This window comes from Antechinus flavipes, chromosome 2 (assembly GCF_016432865.1).
Source record: "Antechinus flavipes isolate AdamAnt ecotype Samford, QLD, Australia chromosome 2, AdamAnt_v2, whole genome shotgun sequence".
Taxonomy (NCBI): Eukaryota; Metazoa; Chordata; class Mammalia; order Dasyuromorphia; family Dasyuridae; genus Antechinus; species Antechinus flavipes.
This window is the reverse complement of record NC_067399.1, coordinates 221,948,209-221,962,896: the sequence shown is the minus strand read 5'-3', so window position 1 is coordinate 221,962,896 and position 14,688 is coordinate 221,948,209. Positions and strand designations below refer to the sequence as shown.

General features: G+C 37.6%; 2 protein-coding genes across 2 annotated transcripts in view; one reads left to right on the top strand and one right to left on the bottom strand.

Moving 5' to 3' along the window:
- The window catches only part of CLIP4 (CAP-Gly domain containing linker protein family member 4), a 126,901-nt gene extending 123,230 nt beyond the window's left edge, over positions 1–3,671 (top strand). Inside the window, exon 19 of the mRNA XM_051976217.1 lies at positions 3,385–3,671. Within this exon, the coding sequence (XP_051832177.1) occupies positions 3,385–3,448 (64 nt within the window). The 3' untranslated portion in view covers positions 3,449–3,671. The remainder of the gene's footprint in view (positions 1–3,384) is intronic.
- ALK (ALK receptor tyrosine kinase) overlaps positions 1–14,688 on the bottom strand; it is a 1,046,930-nt gene that overhangs the window by 11,019 nt on the left and 1,021,223 nt on the right. Inside the window, exons 24-26 of the mRNA XM_051976205.1 lie at positions 9,832–9,929; positions 2,498–2,590; positions 531–632 (exon numbers count right to left, since the gene is read on the bottom strand). Coding sequence (XP_051832165.1) covers positions 531–632; positions 2,498–2,590; positions 9,832–9,929 — 293 coding nt within the window. The remainder of the gene's footprint in view (positions 1–530; positions 633–2,497; positions 2,591–9,831; positions 9,930–14,688) is intronic.

Genomic DNA, 14,688 nt, shown 5'->3' with positions numbered 1-14,688 from the left:
GTTGTTTGCAAGTTACTATCCTTTCCTCTTCACCATGTCAATGGTGAATTCTATTTGAAATTCTTATTTTCCTCCTTCTATCACTTATGTTCAGCAGATAAATGTGTGTGTGTGAAATCTCATTTTGGCATAATTTATTTAATCATCTTGGAACATCAATGTCCCTGGCCTAACATATTTTTGAGAGCTGGAAGGAATATCAGAGATCATTTCATTAAAAAACAAACTAGAAAACAGACTTAAAATGGTTAAATAATTTGCCAAAAGTCTCATGGATAGTAAACATCTGAGGCAGGGTGATTATTTGCACCCGGGTCCTCTCATTCTAATAACCCAACCCATGGCTCTAAACAGGATCAGTCAATAATGCCCAATGGAGACATCTGAGATTGTTTGTGAACACAGTTAGCTCAAACATTTGCTCCATTCTTTGCTAACCTAGATCCTTATGATCAATTGGTAGTCTGTGATTCACTCATGCAAGGCAGATAATCAATGATATTCAAAGGAGGGCAGGGAGGATTACTCACCAGGTATCCGTTTTGGATGTAAATATCCCTTCCATGAAGGCCTCTGGGGGCATCCACTTAACTGGAAGCATGGCACATCCTCCCTTCCTGTAGTAGCTTGCACTGTAGGACAGAAGAGGAAAACAAGTCATTCTAGCCAGAGAATTGAGCAGAGACTTCAACTAATAATTTGACAGAGTATTAAGAAATTAAAATTTAATGAGGAATTGGAGGCTTGGTTGAGGGAAGGAAAGATCCTTAGTTAAAATCATTAATTGGATCAAGGAGACACCATAAGAGGAATATTTGAAAAAATCAAATGGAAGAAGAAAATACTAGCTTCAACAAAGGTTTAGAGGTTCCCCCTTTGGATTTTTTCTATTTTATTTGTCTTAAAATAATATCACTAAAGTCTTTTAATAAGTAGAGTCTTAATTTCAGTAGACATATGATGGAAAAAGTCACCCGCATCTTTATTGAGGATGAATGTGGATAAAAGCATAGAACTTTCACCATTTTTGGTTTTTTTTTCTTCCTCATGTTTTTTGTTTCCTTTTGATCTGATTTTTCTTGTGCAGCATGAAAAATGTGGAAATAGGTTTAGAAAAATTGCTCATGTTTAACTTAAATTACTTGCTGTCTGGAACAAAAGATATTGCACAGATGAATATTGAAAACTATCTATCTTTGCATATATTTGGAAAAATAAAAAGCTATTTAAAAATAAGCATAGACTTGATAAGCCACATCAGATTGTTCAGAGTAGAATAATTGAGAGTTAAGAGTTGTTTTAATATCTTATTATCCCCTAGCATCATGCTTTACATGCAGTAGGTGTTTAATGAATGTGTTGCTTGGATGAATGAAATTGTCCATAAATGTTCATTGTAAAAAGTTGTCAAGGTATGTGGTAGAAGGTGTCCTCAAGCTACTCAATCAGCTAAGCAAGTCTTAGTAGGGGAAGTAGTGCGGGATGGGCAACAAAATTATTTTTGACAACTTACTGTTAGATAATTAATAACTAATTATAAACATAAAAAAACTTCTAAATACGACTACCATAATGGCATTACTGTAGTGATATAAGAATAGCAGCAACAATAATGCATAACATTGTAAGGGTTGCAAAGCACTTTAAATATATTTTCCTTCCAACACTCTTAGGAGATAAGTATTAGTGTTATCCCAATTTTATAAATGAAAAAACTGTGACAAACAGGCTAAGGGACTTGTCCAAGGCCAGACTTGAATGAAGGAGCTCTATGAACTCCTATACTGTTCTATACTCCTTTTCTCAAATGAACTTACAAATTGTTACAATCCTCAAAGATGTATTATTACAATGACATTCATCTTCCTTAACCCAATCTTAGTTTTGGTTCTGTTTTCTTGATGATGATTATTTTGTTGATAATCCAATGGGGTGAGAAGTATTTATAACCCACCTACTATGTACCAGGAACTATTCTTTAGTGAATCCAAAAATAAAAACAAAAGAGATCTTGTTCTCAAAGTGTTTAGCATTTTAGCTGACAAAAAATGTACTGTGTATAACAAAGTGACTTGTTAAGCTGTTTAAAAAGTAATTGCAACACTAGATTTTGATGCTGGGTCTCTGGCCACTGTTTTCCATAGCTTACATATGAAAAATTTAAAGAATCAAGAGAGCACAGAACATTTTTTTTCTTTCTAAGCAAGCATGGTATAAGGAGCAGCTATCCTGCTAGCTTATAAGAAAAGGGTATAGTGGTAAGATTGTTGGGCTTTAATTTTGCCTCTGAAAAATACTAGCTCTGTGACTATTGGTAAATTTGTTTGCTTCTCTGTAAAAATTGGATAACATCTGCATTTCCAAGATCTGACCCCAGAGCCTCCTTATTCTGGATCCAGCATTCTAGTGACAGCCTTATTGAATCTATCCACACATCGCAAGGGAAATTGGGCATATGTTTGTGGTTAATGGAAGGTTAATAATGATTATTACTCACCGGTAGATGTCCCTAGCCATTCCAAAGTCTCCAATCTTGGCCACTCTGCCTGGTCCAGGACAGGTCAAGAGACAGTTCCTAGCAGCAATATCCCTAGAAGAGAGAAAGAAACAAGCTCTAGTTTCCCAAACAGTTAAGTGAAAAGAGAATACACACACAAAGATTAATTTCTCTTCCTCATCTCATGTCCAGAAAACTTGTTTCTCTGTCCAGCATTCCTAAAATATACTTCAGTATGAGAGATTACATTTGGGGGCTCAGTAACTTTTAAAGGGGATTAGCATTAGAAAAGATGTTACGTGTCCAATGGGATAAAAAAAATGAACTAAAAATAATGGAACCAAAGGTTATTTTATAGAAGAGCACAATTGCAGTTGTTTTCCAGGATATTGACCCCTCAAAATCAGAAATGTTCTCTAAAAGTTTTTAGCTTCAATTAAATAAATTTCTAGATGTATCATCCATGAAATCATCAAATTTTTAAGCTATATTTAGTACCCACCAGGTAAAGTAATTGCTCTGTCCTACGATTTCATTAGAATGGGCTCTCTTGTGAAGAAACTCCCGTTAAGAAGTTCCAGGTCTTTGTCCATCATTCTTAGAATTGCTTGGAGTCACTGAGACATTTAAACATAGTTTTTTTCTACTCCAATACCAGCTCTTCATTCAGGTTGTCTGCCTTGACTACATAAAGCAATATTATTCTCTATTTGTCTAAAGCTATTTCTTTATACTTCAGGCAGTGTTTCTAGGTGAGAGTGCTCTAGGATTGACTAAGTCTAAGGCTACCCCATCTTTATTCTTTTTGCCTCAGTAGACTTCAATCATATCACCTTTCCAACTTTACTCACTGAAGTCCTCTTTTTTTTTAATTTGTCATTATACAGAAATCCCTTCATCTCCTTGGTCCCACAGATCCGTGAAGAAAGGTCAAAGGAGTTAAGCCTATGAAACACTGAGAAGAAAATATTGGGTTGTCATATTTTCAAATAATTATGATTCTTCCGTGAGATAGGGAGGCAGAGATACAGACACCTCACCAAGGCTAATCTGGAATTTTCCTTGATATGATTAAGAACCTGCTAAAATTCATCAACTGTACTCCTCCCTGCTAATACAAGTAAAACTACTAATATACGTAGAAATAAATGATACAAGCTGAAGAAATCTAGAATATGTGTCTAATGACTTTAAATTTATGAGTGGGGAAGTCATGGCTTCTGGAACAAAGGGGTATCACATCTCTTCTTTCAGTTAAAAACTATGATTTTGGAATAGAGAAGAAACCATGGAAAGGGATGAGCTGGCTATGTAGATAACATGTACGGTTCTGGAAAACAAGTCAGCACCCATGTAAAGCCCAAATACCCCTGCCTGGAATTGCAGATTAAATCCAATGGTCATGAAAATAGATATGGAGGGGCAGCTAGGTGGTGCAGTGGATAGAGCATCAGCCCTGAAGTCAGGAGGATCTGGGTTCAAATCTGGCCTCAGACACACTTCCTAGCTATGTGACCCTGAGCAAGTCACTTCCTCATCAGAAAAATAATAGATCTAGAACTGTTTGACTCTTTAGGGGTAGAGAAGGAAAGGGGGAAAGTTAGTGAACTGCTCATAAACATCGATCTGAGTAAGAAAAACATTTCTGTACCTGCAGGTACATCTACCAAATGCCTTTATAGCAGGAGAAAAGATACAAAGGAAATGACACATTATCTTTGGCTTTATATGGTCACTCCATGTGAATTCATTAATCACATTTGACTGCAACTAAATTTTCCTTAATCTTCCCTTCATGGGGAGGAGCTGAGCTAACACAGCTTGTATATCCATGAAATAAATGAGAGACTCAATGAATTCCAAGCCCTCATCCAACTCTATTTGTCTAGCATCCCCTAAGGAATATTGCCACTTTCATCCTATTTTTTAACCAGCAAAGAAGAATTTGGTCATAGATGTGCTAATGTCCTGAGCCTTTGGAGAAAATGATGAAACAATCTTAGAGTTTATTATAACAAAGGAAGAGAGTGCTGGGCTTTGTTAGACATGTGCCATGGACTTTAGGAAAGCAGATTTCAAAAAGATCAGAGAACAGATAGGATGGATATTCTAAAAAGAAGCTAACTCAAGGAGCATGGGATACTTTAAAAATTACCAGTATCCAAGCACTGAAGATGATAAAAGAGAGAGGCAGCTAAAGAAATGAATATAGCTGCACAGGATGCTCTCTCTTCAGTTCAAATCCTTAAAGGTCCTATAAAAAGATAGAAAGGTCTGAACAGGTAATAATGCTGCCTACTCTATTAATGGTGTCTAGACTAAAGTCTAGAATGAGTTGTGGCCTGCAGAAAATTCTAAAGATGAGTAAAGGGAAAAAATGAGTAAAAATTTTTTTTAAAAGAACATGAAAGATCAGGAAGAATAAGCCTACCATCCAGGGATATAATAGAATGTTAACAGATGACAGAAAAGTGGAACTACTCAAATCATATTTTGCTTCCATATTCTCTATTAAGGAGAATGTCTTCCTTGTTCCATTAGTCTTTGAAGGGGAAAGGATAGATTCAGCATGAGTTGGAGGAATTGAAATGCAAAAAGAAATAGTAACCACTTTGAATGAATTCAAGTCTCTAGGCTCATATGAATCACTTGTCGTGATGTGATTATGGAACCACTGGTAGTAACCTTTTTGAATTTATGGGAAATGGAAGAGATTATATTAGATATGAGAAAAAAGTCTGGATTTTCAAGAAACAGAAAAAGGTAGATACCAGTTTCAGAATGATAAGCTTAACGTTAATTCTAGAACAATTTGCTAAAAAGATGGTTTGAATTTGTTTAAACAGATGAAAATTGAATTTCATTCAACATATTTTTAATGCACAGTGTACAAAGCATTGCATTAAATGCTGTGAGCATAAAAAAAAGAACCCTTGTTCTTGAGGATCTGACAATCAAATAAAGGGGATGATATATCCATACACATTGTGCATATATATATGTGTGTGTGTGTGTGTGTGTGTGTGTGTGTGTCTGCACATACATCTCACACACAAATGCATATAAATGGATTGTGTATGCATATGCATATGCATATATATATGTATATATACACACACACACACACACACACACACAAATCACAGGTAAAATACGTTAGGGGCAAAAGAAATACAGACAAGGCTTCTAGGAAGATCTAAGGAGGGGGTGAATCACTTCCTGCTGTAGATGGGAGAGGTGGGAGATCAGAGAAAAGGAAGCACCTTAATAATTAATCTTGGAGAAAAGAAGGATTTCAACAAGATAAGATCAATTATAAGGCTATTTTAAGGCCTGCATGAATGTTCAAAGGATGAAGATGATTAGACGCTATTGGGAAATGATTAGTGGTCTAATTTGACTGGACCACAGAATGTAAGAAGAATGTCCAAGAGAAGTCTGAGAAGGTATGATGGAGCCTTTTTTTTTTTTTTGACAAGGGGTGGTCAAGGGCTGGGGATACTTGGATACTAGACTATAAAAGAAAGTAGTAGTAGAGAAAGGGTGGCTAATAGCAATCCCTCTGAAAAAAAAATCTGATTATTTTAGTGGATAAGTTTAATAAGTCAACAATTAATAATAATGATATAGCATTCCATAAAGCTAATGGGTCCAGAATAGGGTGGGAAAGTGATAGTTTCTCTGTATTCTTCTCTAGTTAGACTAGTTTGGAGTATTGGCCAACTGAAGTATTCAGTATGGGATGTCATATTTTAAGAAACATGTTTACAAGTCAGAGAACATTGTGAGGAAAGGCAACTAGATGATGAAAAGAATGGAGAACGTGCCGTTGACCGAAAGAATCAGGGATCTTTGGCTTGGAGAAGAAAAGGCTTAAGGGGTTGTGGATATGACCTGGGAGTTTTGTTCAAGTATTTGGAAGGCTTTTTCTGCTTGACCTCAGCAGAACAAGATGGTGTGAGTGGGCACATATTCAATATATCTTGGATTACTTGCTGTTTAAGGGAGGGAGAAAAATTTGGAACACAAGGTTTTGCAAGAGTGAATGATGAAAACTATCTTTGCTGTAATTTGAAAATAAAAAAAAAAAACTTAAAAAAAGATGCTGTGGGTGGAAGTGACAAACAGGCTTCTATGAGTTTGATAGATGTAAAGATAATGTTCTAAGAATTCGAGTAGAATGGACTGCTTCTGGAAGTAATAAGTTTTTCCTCTCCAGAAATTTTTTAAATAAAGGCTACGTAGCTGCTTGTTAGGGAAATCATAAAGGGGATGCTCAAGTCAAGACGGATTAGTTGGGCTTCTGAGGTTCTTTTTGACTCAAGTCCCCTGTGTGCTAACTGGTTAACCAAGAATCCCCATTTCCCCACAGCCGCACTTCTGCATTTTTTTTCAAAGCATTAGTGAGCTGGGAAATCATGGACAACATCTTTTTTTCAATATCTGAGGCAAAGTATGTCTTGAAAGATATTGTGTACAAGATTGGAGATACAGGCTGGATGATAGTGTAGTAAAGTGGATTCCCTGCTGGCTGAACTAAGAGTGTGGATTAATGGACTAAAGGCAACCAGTAGGGAGGCTTCTAATGTGTGGCAGGGCCCCTGTCTTTGGTTCTCTTCTCCTCAGTGTTTTGATGAAGACAAAGAACAGGAAGGCCTGTAAAATTGGTAGATGGCACCAAGCTGAGAAGGATGGCTAATAGGAGAGATGATGGAGTCAAGATTCAAGGTGATCTCAATTGGGCCAGGTAAGATAAAATGTAGCAGAGAAGTGCTATATGTTTAGGGTTAAGAAACTCAATTACACAATTATAGTATTTAGGAGATGGGGTTTTGTGTGAAAAAAGACTTTGAAATTTTGGTTGACCACAAGCTCAATATAAACCCAGAGTTATACAAGGGTACTAAAAAAAAAAAGCTAACACATTTTAAAGGTTCTTAATAGGCATTTAGTGTCTAGATAATGGGAGTTAATGATCTAACTATTTTGCATCAGCCAGACCACATCTTAAATATTCTAGTTCTGACCACCTCATTGGAGGCGAAGATATTGGCAAACCAAAATTCATTTGAGGAAGATGACGAAGGGCATGATGGAATAGAGAATGCCCTATGGGGAACAGCATGAGGATATTTAGAGGAACAAGACTGTGTTGTGGAGGAGGATAAAGTAGACTTGTTCTCAGGGGTGTTTTGAGATTCAAATGAGATAATGGAAGGAAAGCACCTCTCGAACAATAAAATATAACATAAATGCCAGTTGTTGTTAATACTCTAGTCACTAAGCTTCTGGGCTGGTGATGATTTGTATTCCATAAACCTTCTATGGAACTTCTCCTGAGCTCAAGGAAAGTTTATGGAACAGTACAGAATATATTGGTAAATGTTTAGCAACTGGGATTTCAAGGGGAAAAAAACGTATGCACATACTTGAAATTTTAATTTGTATAATTGACATCTTAAGTCTAGACAGTGAACAGAACAATAAATCAAAGGGTATGTAGCCATGATTGCACCCCTTGCTATTCTGAATAGCTTTAGAAGGAAGAACTAAGATGTAACCAGGTAAAAGTTACTGGGAGGAAAGTTTGGGCTCTTTATAATAAAGTTTTTAACAATTAGAAACACTTCACAATGGTCTGAGCTAACTTACAAGATGTTGTATATATACCCTGGTCAGATGTTCAATTAGAGCATCAGGGCTTTTGTTGAAAGGATTTCCACTTTGGTTGGGAGGATGATCTTTGAGGTCCCTGGGAGTCTTCATAGTAATTCCATGAATCATGGTGACTTGTGCCTCACTCTTTCTCTAAGAATTTAGTTTTGAGAGAGGTTTTAGATGGAAGAGTATTCCAAAGGAAGGAATATATAAAAGGAATAGATAATCTAGTAAGAATTGGGATTCTTGACTGGGTCTTGGAATCATAGATTGTTAGAGTTGGAAGGAAAGGGACCTCACGGACTCCCTAGTCTGTGAAGTTTGATCCATCACTGTTTTCCATTTTACCATATCTTGCTGTTCTATCTTGAAAGGAACTGATAGATGTTCATGTGTCTGGACTAGTTAAGATGAAGCCAGCCAGGATGAAGATAGGGGATAAGACTAGATGACACAGTAAAAAAAAATCAGAGAATCTTGGATTTGTAAGAAAGCTCAGAGGTCATCTGGTCCAAACTTTCCCTGATTAAGTATAATATCTATGAATATCACTAACAAATTTCATCCAGACTTCATTTGAAAGCCTCTATGGAAGGGGAAGCCCATTACTTTCCAAGGCAGTTCAATACAGTCTAGAGTAGGTCTTTGAATTGATCCTCATATGACAGTCCTCTCCGTTATCACCTTTCTCTGGATGTATTCCAGCCTGTCAGTGCAGGTAGCCAAGCACAATGTTAACAATTTAGGAGTCAAGCTTGAAATATTTACATGAGACCCTCATTGATGGAAAAAATGATGACTTGGGACATAGAAGGTCTGAGTATCTTGTCATCATACCCTTTATTGGTGAGGAAAGTCTTGTGTGAACAATTCAGGCTTACACTATGTATAGTAAAATTTCTAAGTATCCATTAAGGGCAGGCATCTTAGGGTGTGCTGGTGGGAAGGTTTGGGGCAGGGGAGACAGCCTCATAATACTTAAGTATCTGAATCTGTATATTACTTTCCCACTAAGAGAATAGTGAAATTTAACTTATAAGATGATTGAATAAGCTTTGAAAAGAATCCATTAATTCATTTTGCTTTAAGTCTAACTTCAGACCTCCAGATAAGAGGACTACATAGAAGGAACAAGTGTAACATGGCAAGTATTTCAATGGGGTCCCTAATCCAGATACCCTTTAGTCATACATTTAAAGTAAAGTGTTGATAGGGAGAGAATGAGATTTATGAAGTAAATAGTTCTTATCCTTATAGATTTCACAATTTTGGAAACCTTGAATTCCATTTCACTCTCCCTCCAAAGTCCTAAAATATTTGAGCCTGCCATGAATATCAACAGCTGAACCTTCTTCCCTCCCCCTCCTATGCAGGATACAATAACACAACCAAGGTTCCCAGAATAAATCATTTCCATTTCTGCCACTGGAATCAAAATTATGTTGCTGATTTTACAGATGGGGAAACTTAAGTCTCAGTGGATTCAGCAGTCATTGAAAACACATCCCTGGTTGATTAAGAAAAATATCCTTGTTTTTGCAGCTTGCCCCTTGGGCAAAGAAAGGGACAAGTGTTCCTTCTTTCCAATTTGGGCAGGTCGGTGCCCTCACAGCATAATGAAGATGAGGCTACCTGAGGCCATGGCGGGCAAGACCAAGCAGATGCCTCTGACTTACCGGTGAATGAAGTGGTTTTCTTCCAAATACTGACAGCCACAGGCAATGTCACGAGCCACATGCAGCAAGTCCAGCATGGCCAGGGAGGAGGGCTGGTTCTGGAGAGACAGAAGTAATGACACCCTCAGGTGAAAAGCAGTTCATGCTTGCTTAACTAGGGAGAACAACAGTTATTATTACAACTCACATGTGGAAAGGAGAGACGTGTAATTGTAATCTGAGTTGTAAGTCCTGGGTTAAAATCCCTGTTATATTTCTTATATAATCCTGGGTAAGCTGGGCCTGAGGTCCCTCAACTATGAAATTATGGGTTGGAATGTATAGTCTCTGAGGCCTTTCTATGTTTAAATCTGTGATCTTATGGTAAGTAAAGTCATTTTTTATTCCTTCCAATAATTCTGTGAGATGGATAATATAGATATTATTATATAAATTTGTATAGATGAATAATCTCAGGATAAGAAATAAGAGAGTTGTCTTAAGGTCACACTACCCGTAAGTGTCAGAAATGGGATTTTTAACCTTGGTTTTGTTAACTCCAAATCTATATTTTCTCCAGTCTCTTTAAGTGTAAAAATCTAAAATACAACAATTGAACTGAGGATGAAATGTGAACTTTACAATGGCGTACATTTAGAGCTGCTAACCCTGAGTGCTCTGAGTGGGTCTACTGAAGTCCCACATTGAAGGAGCTGCTGCCATATTGTATTGAAATGCCACAATGACCCTCCCACCTGCTTTTCCAGACCCAGTTCTCCCCATTCCAAAAGCGCCTACAACTGGACTTTCATTATTTCACTCCCTTGCTTACTCCAATCACATAATTAGGGTTACAAAGCTCTTTATATATGTTACCTTATTTGAGCCTGGCATTAGCCCTTTGTCCTACGTATTATATCATTATTCTGTCTTTACAGATAAGGAAACTGGAACTTAAGAGAGGTGAAAAAAAAAGAGATGAAAAAGAGGGGGGATTTAAACCCAGGCGTCCAAGTCTGACACTTTTATACTATATTTTATACTCTAGTTCATTTAAATACCTACCTCTGAAGTGTAAGGGATTGGTTCAGCTGGAGAGAGATTCAAAGGACAGAGCTTATATCCTGGATGTACAGAAACTACTTACATAAAACTGAATAAAGTCAGGCAGCTAAGGTGTTGCAGTGAATAAAGTGCTGGGCGTGGAGTCAGGAAAATCTGAATTCAAATCCAACTTCATATATTTCCTAGCTGTATGACCCTGGGCAAATCACTTAACCCTGTTTGCCTCAGTTTCCTCATCTGTAAAATGAGCTGGAGAAGGAATTGATAAACCACTCTGGTATTTTTGCTAAGAAAACCTCAATGGGGTCATGAAGAGTTGGATACAACTGAAAGGAATGAATAACAGCAACAGCATTCTGATTTAGGAGTGAATCTAGGAAACCTATCAAAAACGGATAAAGGGTTAATCTAGCATGGCTTGTCACTAACAGGGATGGGGTGGCATTTATATAAATGCCTGGAAGAAAAACCACTGGCTGTGATCTTTTAAAATGGTTCTGTTTTTTTCTATCCAGATAGATTTCAAAATGTTCAGAGAGAATAAAAGGTTTAGCATCTTCAGGAATTCTCTGTCTTGAAATGAGATAGGGGAGGAGAAGATGAGGGGATTCTGAGTTTTGGTGGTGTTCAGTCATTTTAGTCATGTCTGACTTTGTGGCTCCATTTGTATTTTCTTGGCAAAGATACTGGTGTAATTTGCCATTTCCTTCAATGAGTTTATTTTGCAATTGAGGAAATTGGGGCAAACAGAATTAAGTGACTTATGCAGGGTCTCACAGCTAGTAAATGTCTAGGTAGGATTTGAACTCAGGAAGATGAGTCTTCCTGATTCCCGTTGATTATATTCTACATTATTTCCTTCTCTTCCTCCTTAATAGAACTCAGCCTTGTCTCCCAAGCATTGCCATATTTTCTTTGCATTCTTGTTTAATCTATTCCTTTTGCCCCAAATGCCCTCTTCTTACCTCTCAGACTATCTGAATCATTGTTCATGGGTATGAGTAAATTCAGCCAATGACTCTTCCATTCTTATTGTGTGCCAAATACTGTACATAAATCATAGGAGCATAGATTGAGTTAGGATGACCCCTATGGTGAATTAGGATTTTAATCAGGTTCTCTCTCTAAACCTAATATCCTTTCTAGTGCAATGAGTTTCATACTATGAAAAGCTTTCCATAATTTTCCCTTGCTAGAAGTTCATCTGAACCTGAAATGGAGTTTAGGTTACCAAAGATTTGTTGAGCCCCATGCTAATCAATGACATTTGGCTCCAATTGATATATTTCTAGGACTTGCTCTGTATATATGAATGCTGTGATTTTAACTCTCTCATGAGATTTAAAGAAAAACCTTTAAAAAGGCCTTTTAAATTTATTTTGATCAAAAAGCTTCTTCAAGTCAAATGCAAGCCTGCAAAGGTTTAGCTATAGTATCCATCTAGAAGCTTTAATACTGGTTAAATGGTTGATGAGCAACCATTTGATGAGACATAAAGTTTAGACAAGATACTGCCCTTACCTGCCTTAAGAGTTTATGATCCAATAGAGAGTTATATGTTGGAAGTTATGGAATAGCTGGCTGATAATTAAATTTTCAGTATGAGCATTTATACTTCTGAAATTGGCAAATACTACAGATCAGGGTTTAGTTTATTATTCTGTGGAGGTGAACACAACTTTGAACCACTCAAAATGATGGAGAAAATCTTAGAATGCAAATTAAATGTAAAAATATGTCCTGTATACATTTCAATCCCCGCCTTTCTCCCTGATCCTGTCGTTTAATATTTACTAGGAGGTGAGTTTAAAAACAGTGCGACTACCAGTCAGCTTGGTAGGTTTCTGAATCAATTCGATGAGATTGCAGGCTATGAACCTTTGTTGGAAGAGAGTAGTTCCCATTGAACTAGACCTGTTCCCTAGACCCTCAGATAACCTTTGGGTACAGTGCTGCTTTGGGAGGATACAGTGAGTTCCTCTGATTGGTCCTCAATGATAGGAATACTTCCTGATGATTGGTTGACTGAAAAGGATGGATTGTTAGAAGACCTTCTCTTCATTCTACAAGACACCTCTGAAACAACCTATTCTCCCCCTTTCCCTTTCATTTCAGCAAGAATTTCTGCATTAGTGCAGCAAGATAGATAGGAGAAGGAGAGGGAAGGAGAAAAGAAATATATCACTTTCCTTCTAACCCCTTTCTCTGCCTTCCTCAGCTTCACTTAAAACTCAGAAGATAGCTCCAATTACTAAGACCCAGTCAACCAAGGAGCTCACTGAGTCTTCCCATCAGGAGACCAGGGTACAAACCTATATATAGGAAGCTCCTTTTTTTTGGACAAAAATTCAGCTTTGTATTCTAACCAAGTTAATTGCAAGACCCACCACCAAATTGATCAGGGACTCAAGTTTGATATCAATGAGAAGTGAGGAAGTGAGAGAAAAGAGAGAGAAAGGAGAGAAAAGGGGGAGAAAGAAAAAGGATATACAGGGGGAAGGAGAGAGGAGGCAGAGAAGGGGAGTAGAAATGGGGCAAAAGGGGAAAAGAAAGCAAAAAGGGGGAGAAAGACACAGGCAGGGAGGGAAAAAGGGAAGGAGACAGAAAGGGGAAGAAATGGGGGAGGAAGGAGGAGAGAAAGAGAGAGGGAGGGAGGAAGGGAAAGGAAGCACCTCTTTTCTCCAGAATTCCACACTCGTTTACTTTCACTTTCTTGTTTTTATAGCTGTTTCCTATTTGTGTAACTTTTCTTTCCAAGTGTACTGCAAGCACACTGAGAATGCCAGTGTGTCACTTATTTCTCTTACATGCTCCACAACAATACTCCAATGGATTTGGAATCTCACAGATGTCTTTCAGTTATTGCAGGTCACATGGTGCCCATCCCATGTGGAGGTGGCCCCTTCTCTGTCACAGGGAGTCCTCTATTGTGCCAGGGGCTCTCTTGGTATTCCATGGACAGCAGTGGAATGTGAGCTGCCTGCCAGTTCTCCATGTCATCAGCCCGTCTGTTTTTTCAGTTACACATTTCCCTCATGATGACACCTTTCTGTATAATTTCTCAATTTATAATGTATTCCTGCCTATTAGCACTCCTTTACTTTTCTTGGTTGATCTCAAACTTAATTCTTTAGAAACTATACTTGAAGCCACATGAAAATCCCAGAAGAGTATCAGTGTATAAAAGATGGGAAAAGCTAGCTGGCAAATAACAATAATGTAACCTGTGGCCCAGGGTCTCCCCAAACCTTTGGGCTCACAAGGCTTGGGTTGATCTTAGATGCTGACACCAATAGAGACTGTATCTCACTTTGTGCTATTGTTTCCAGAATTTACTTTCAGATAAATATGCAAAATATAGACTAGGTATAGCTCATGTCTAGGTTCTTCAAAATTTGGATAAAGGGAGTTCCCCAATTCCATATAAGCACTAAAGGTAACAAATACAAATCAAGTAACAGACAGCCTTTACTTCTTCACCCAGAAAATTCAGAAAATGCACTCAGAGGAACAATAAATGCTTATTGATTGAGTGAGGGAGGTAGTCCATAAACAGATATGGAAAACCCATAAAGCACTCAAAGAGCTCATAAACTCTTCTTGCCAGAGAATTGAACTTAAGGTTGTCAGTGGCTCACCTTTTGCCTTGCAATTGATGAATCCTTTTTATGCCATGGTTCCCTTTCCTCCTCCTCCCCCAATCGTCTCTCCCCCTGCAAGTCTTGTAACTTCACCCTGTGATTTAGAGTCCTTCCCTCTTCAGGTAAATAGACTTTGAGAACTGTTAAGCAAGCAAATAACTATAAGCAGGAA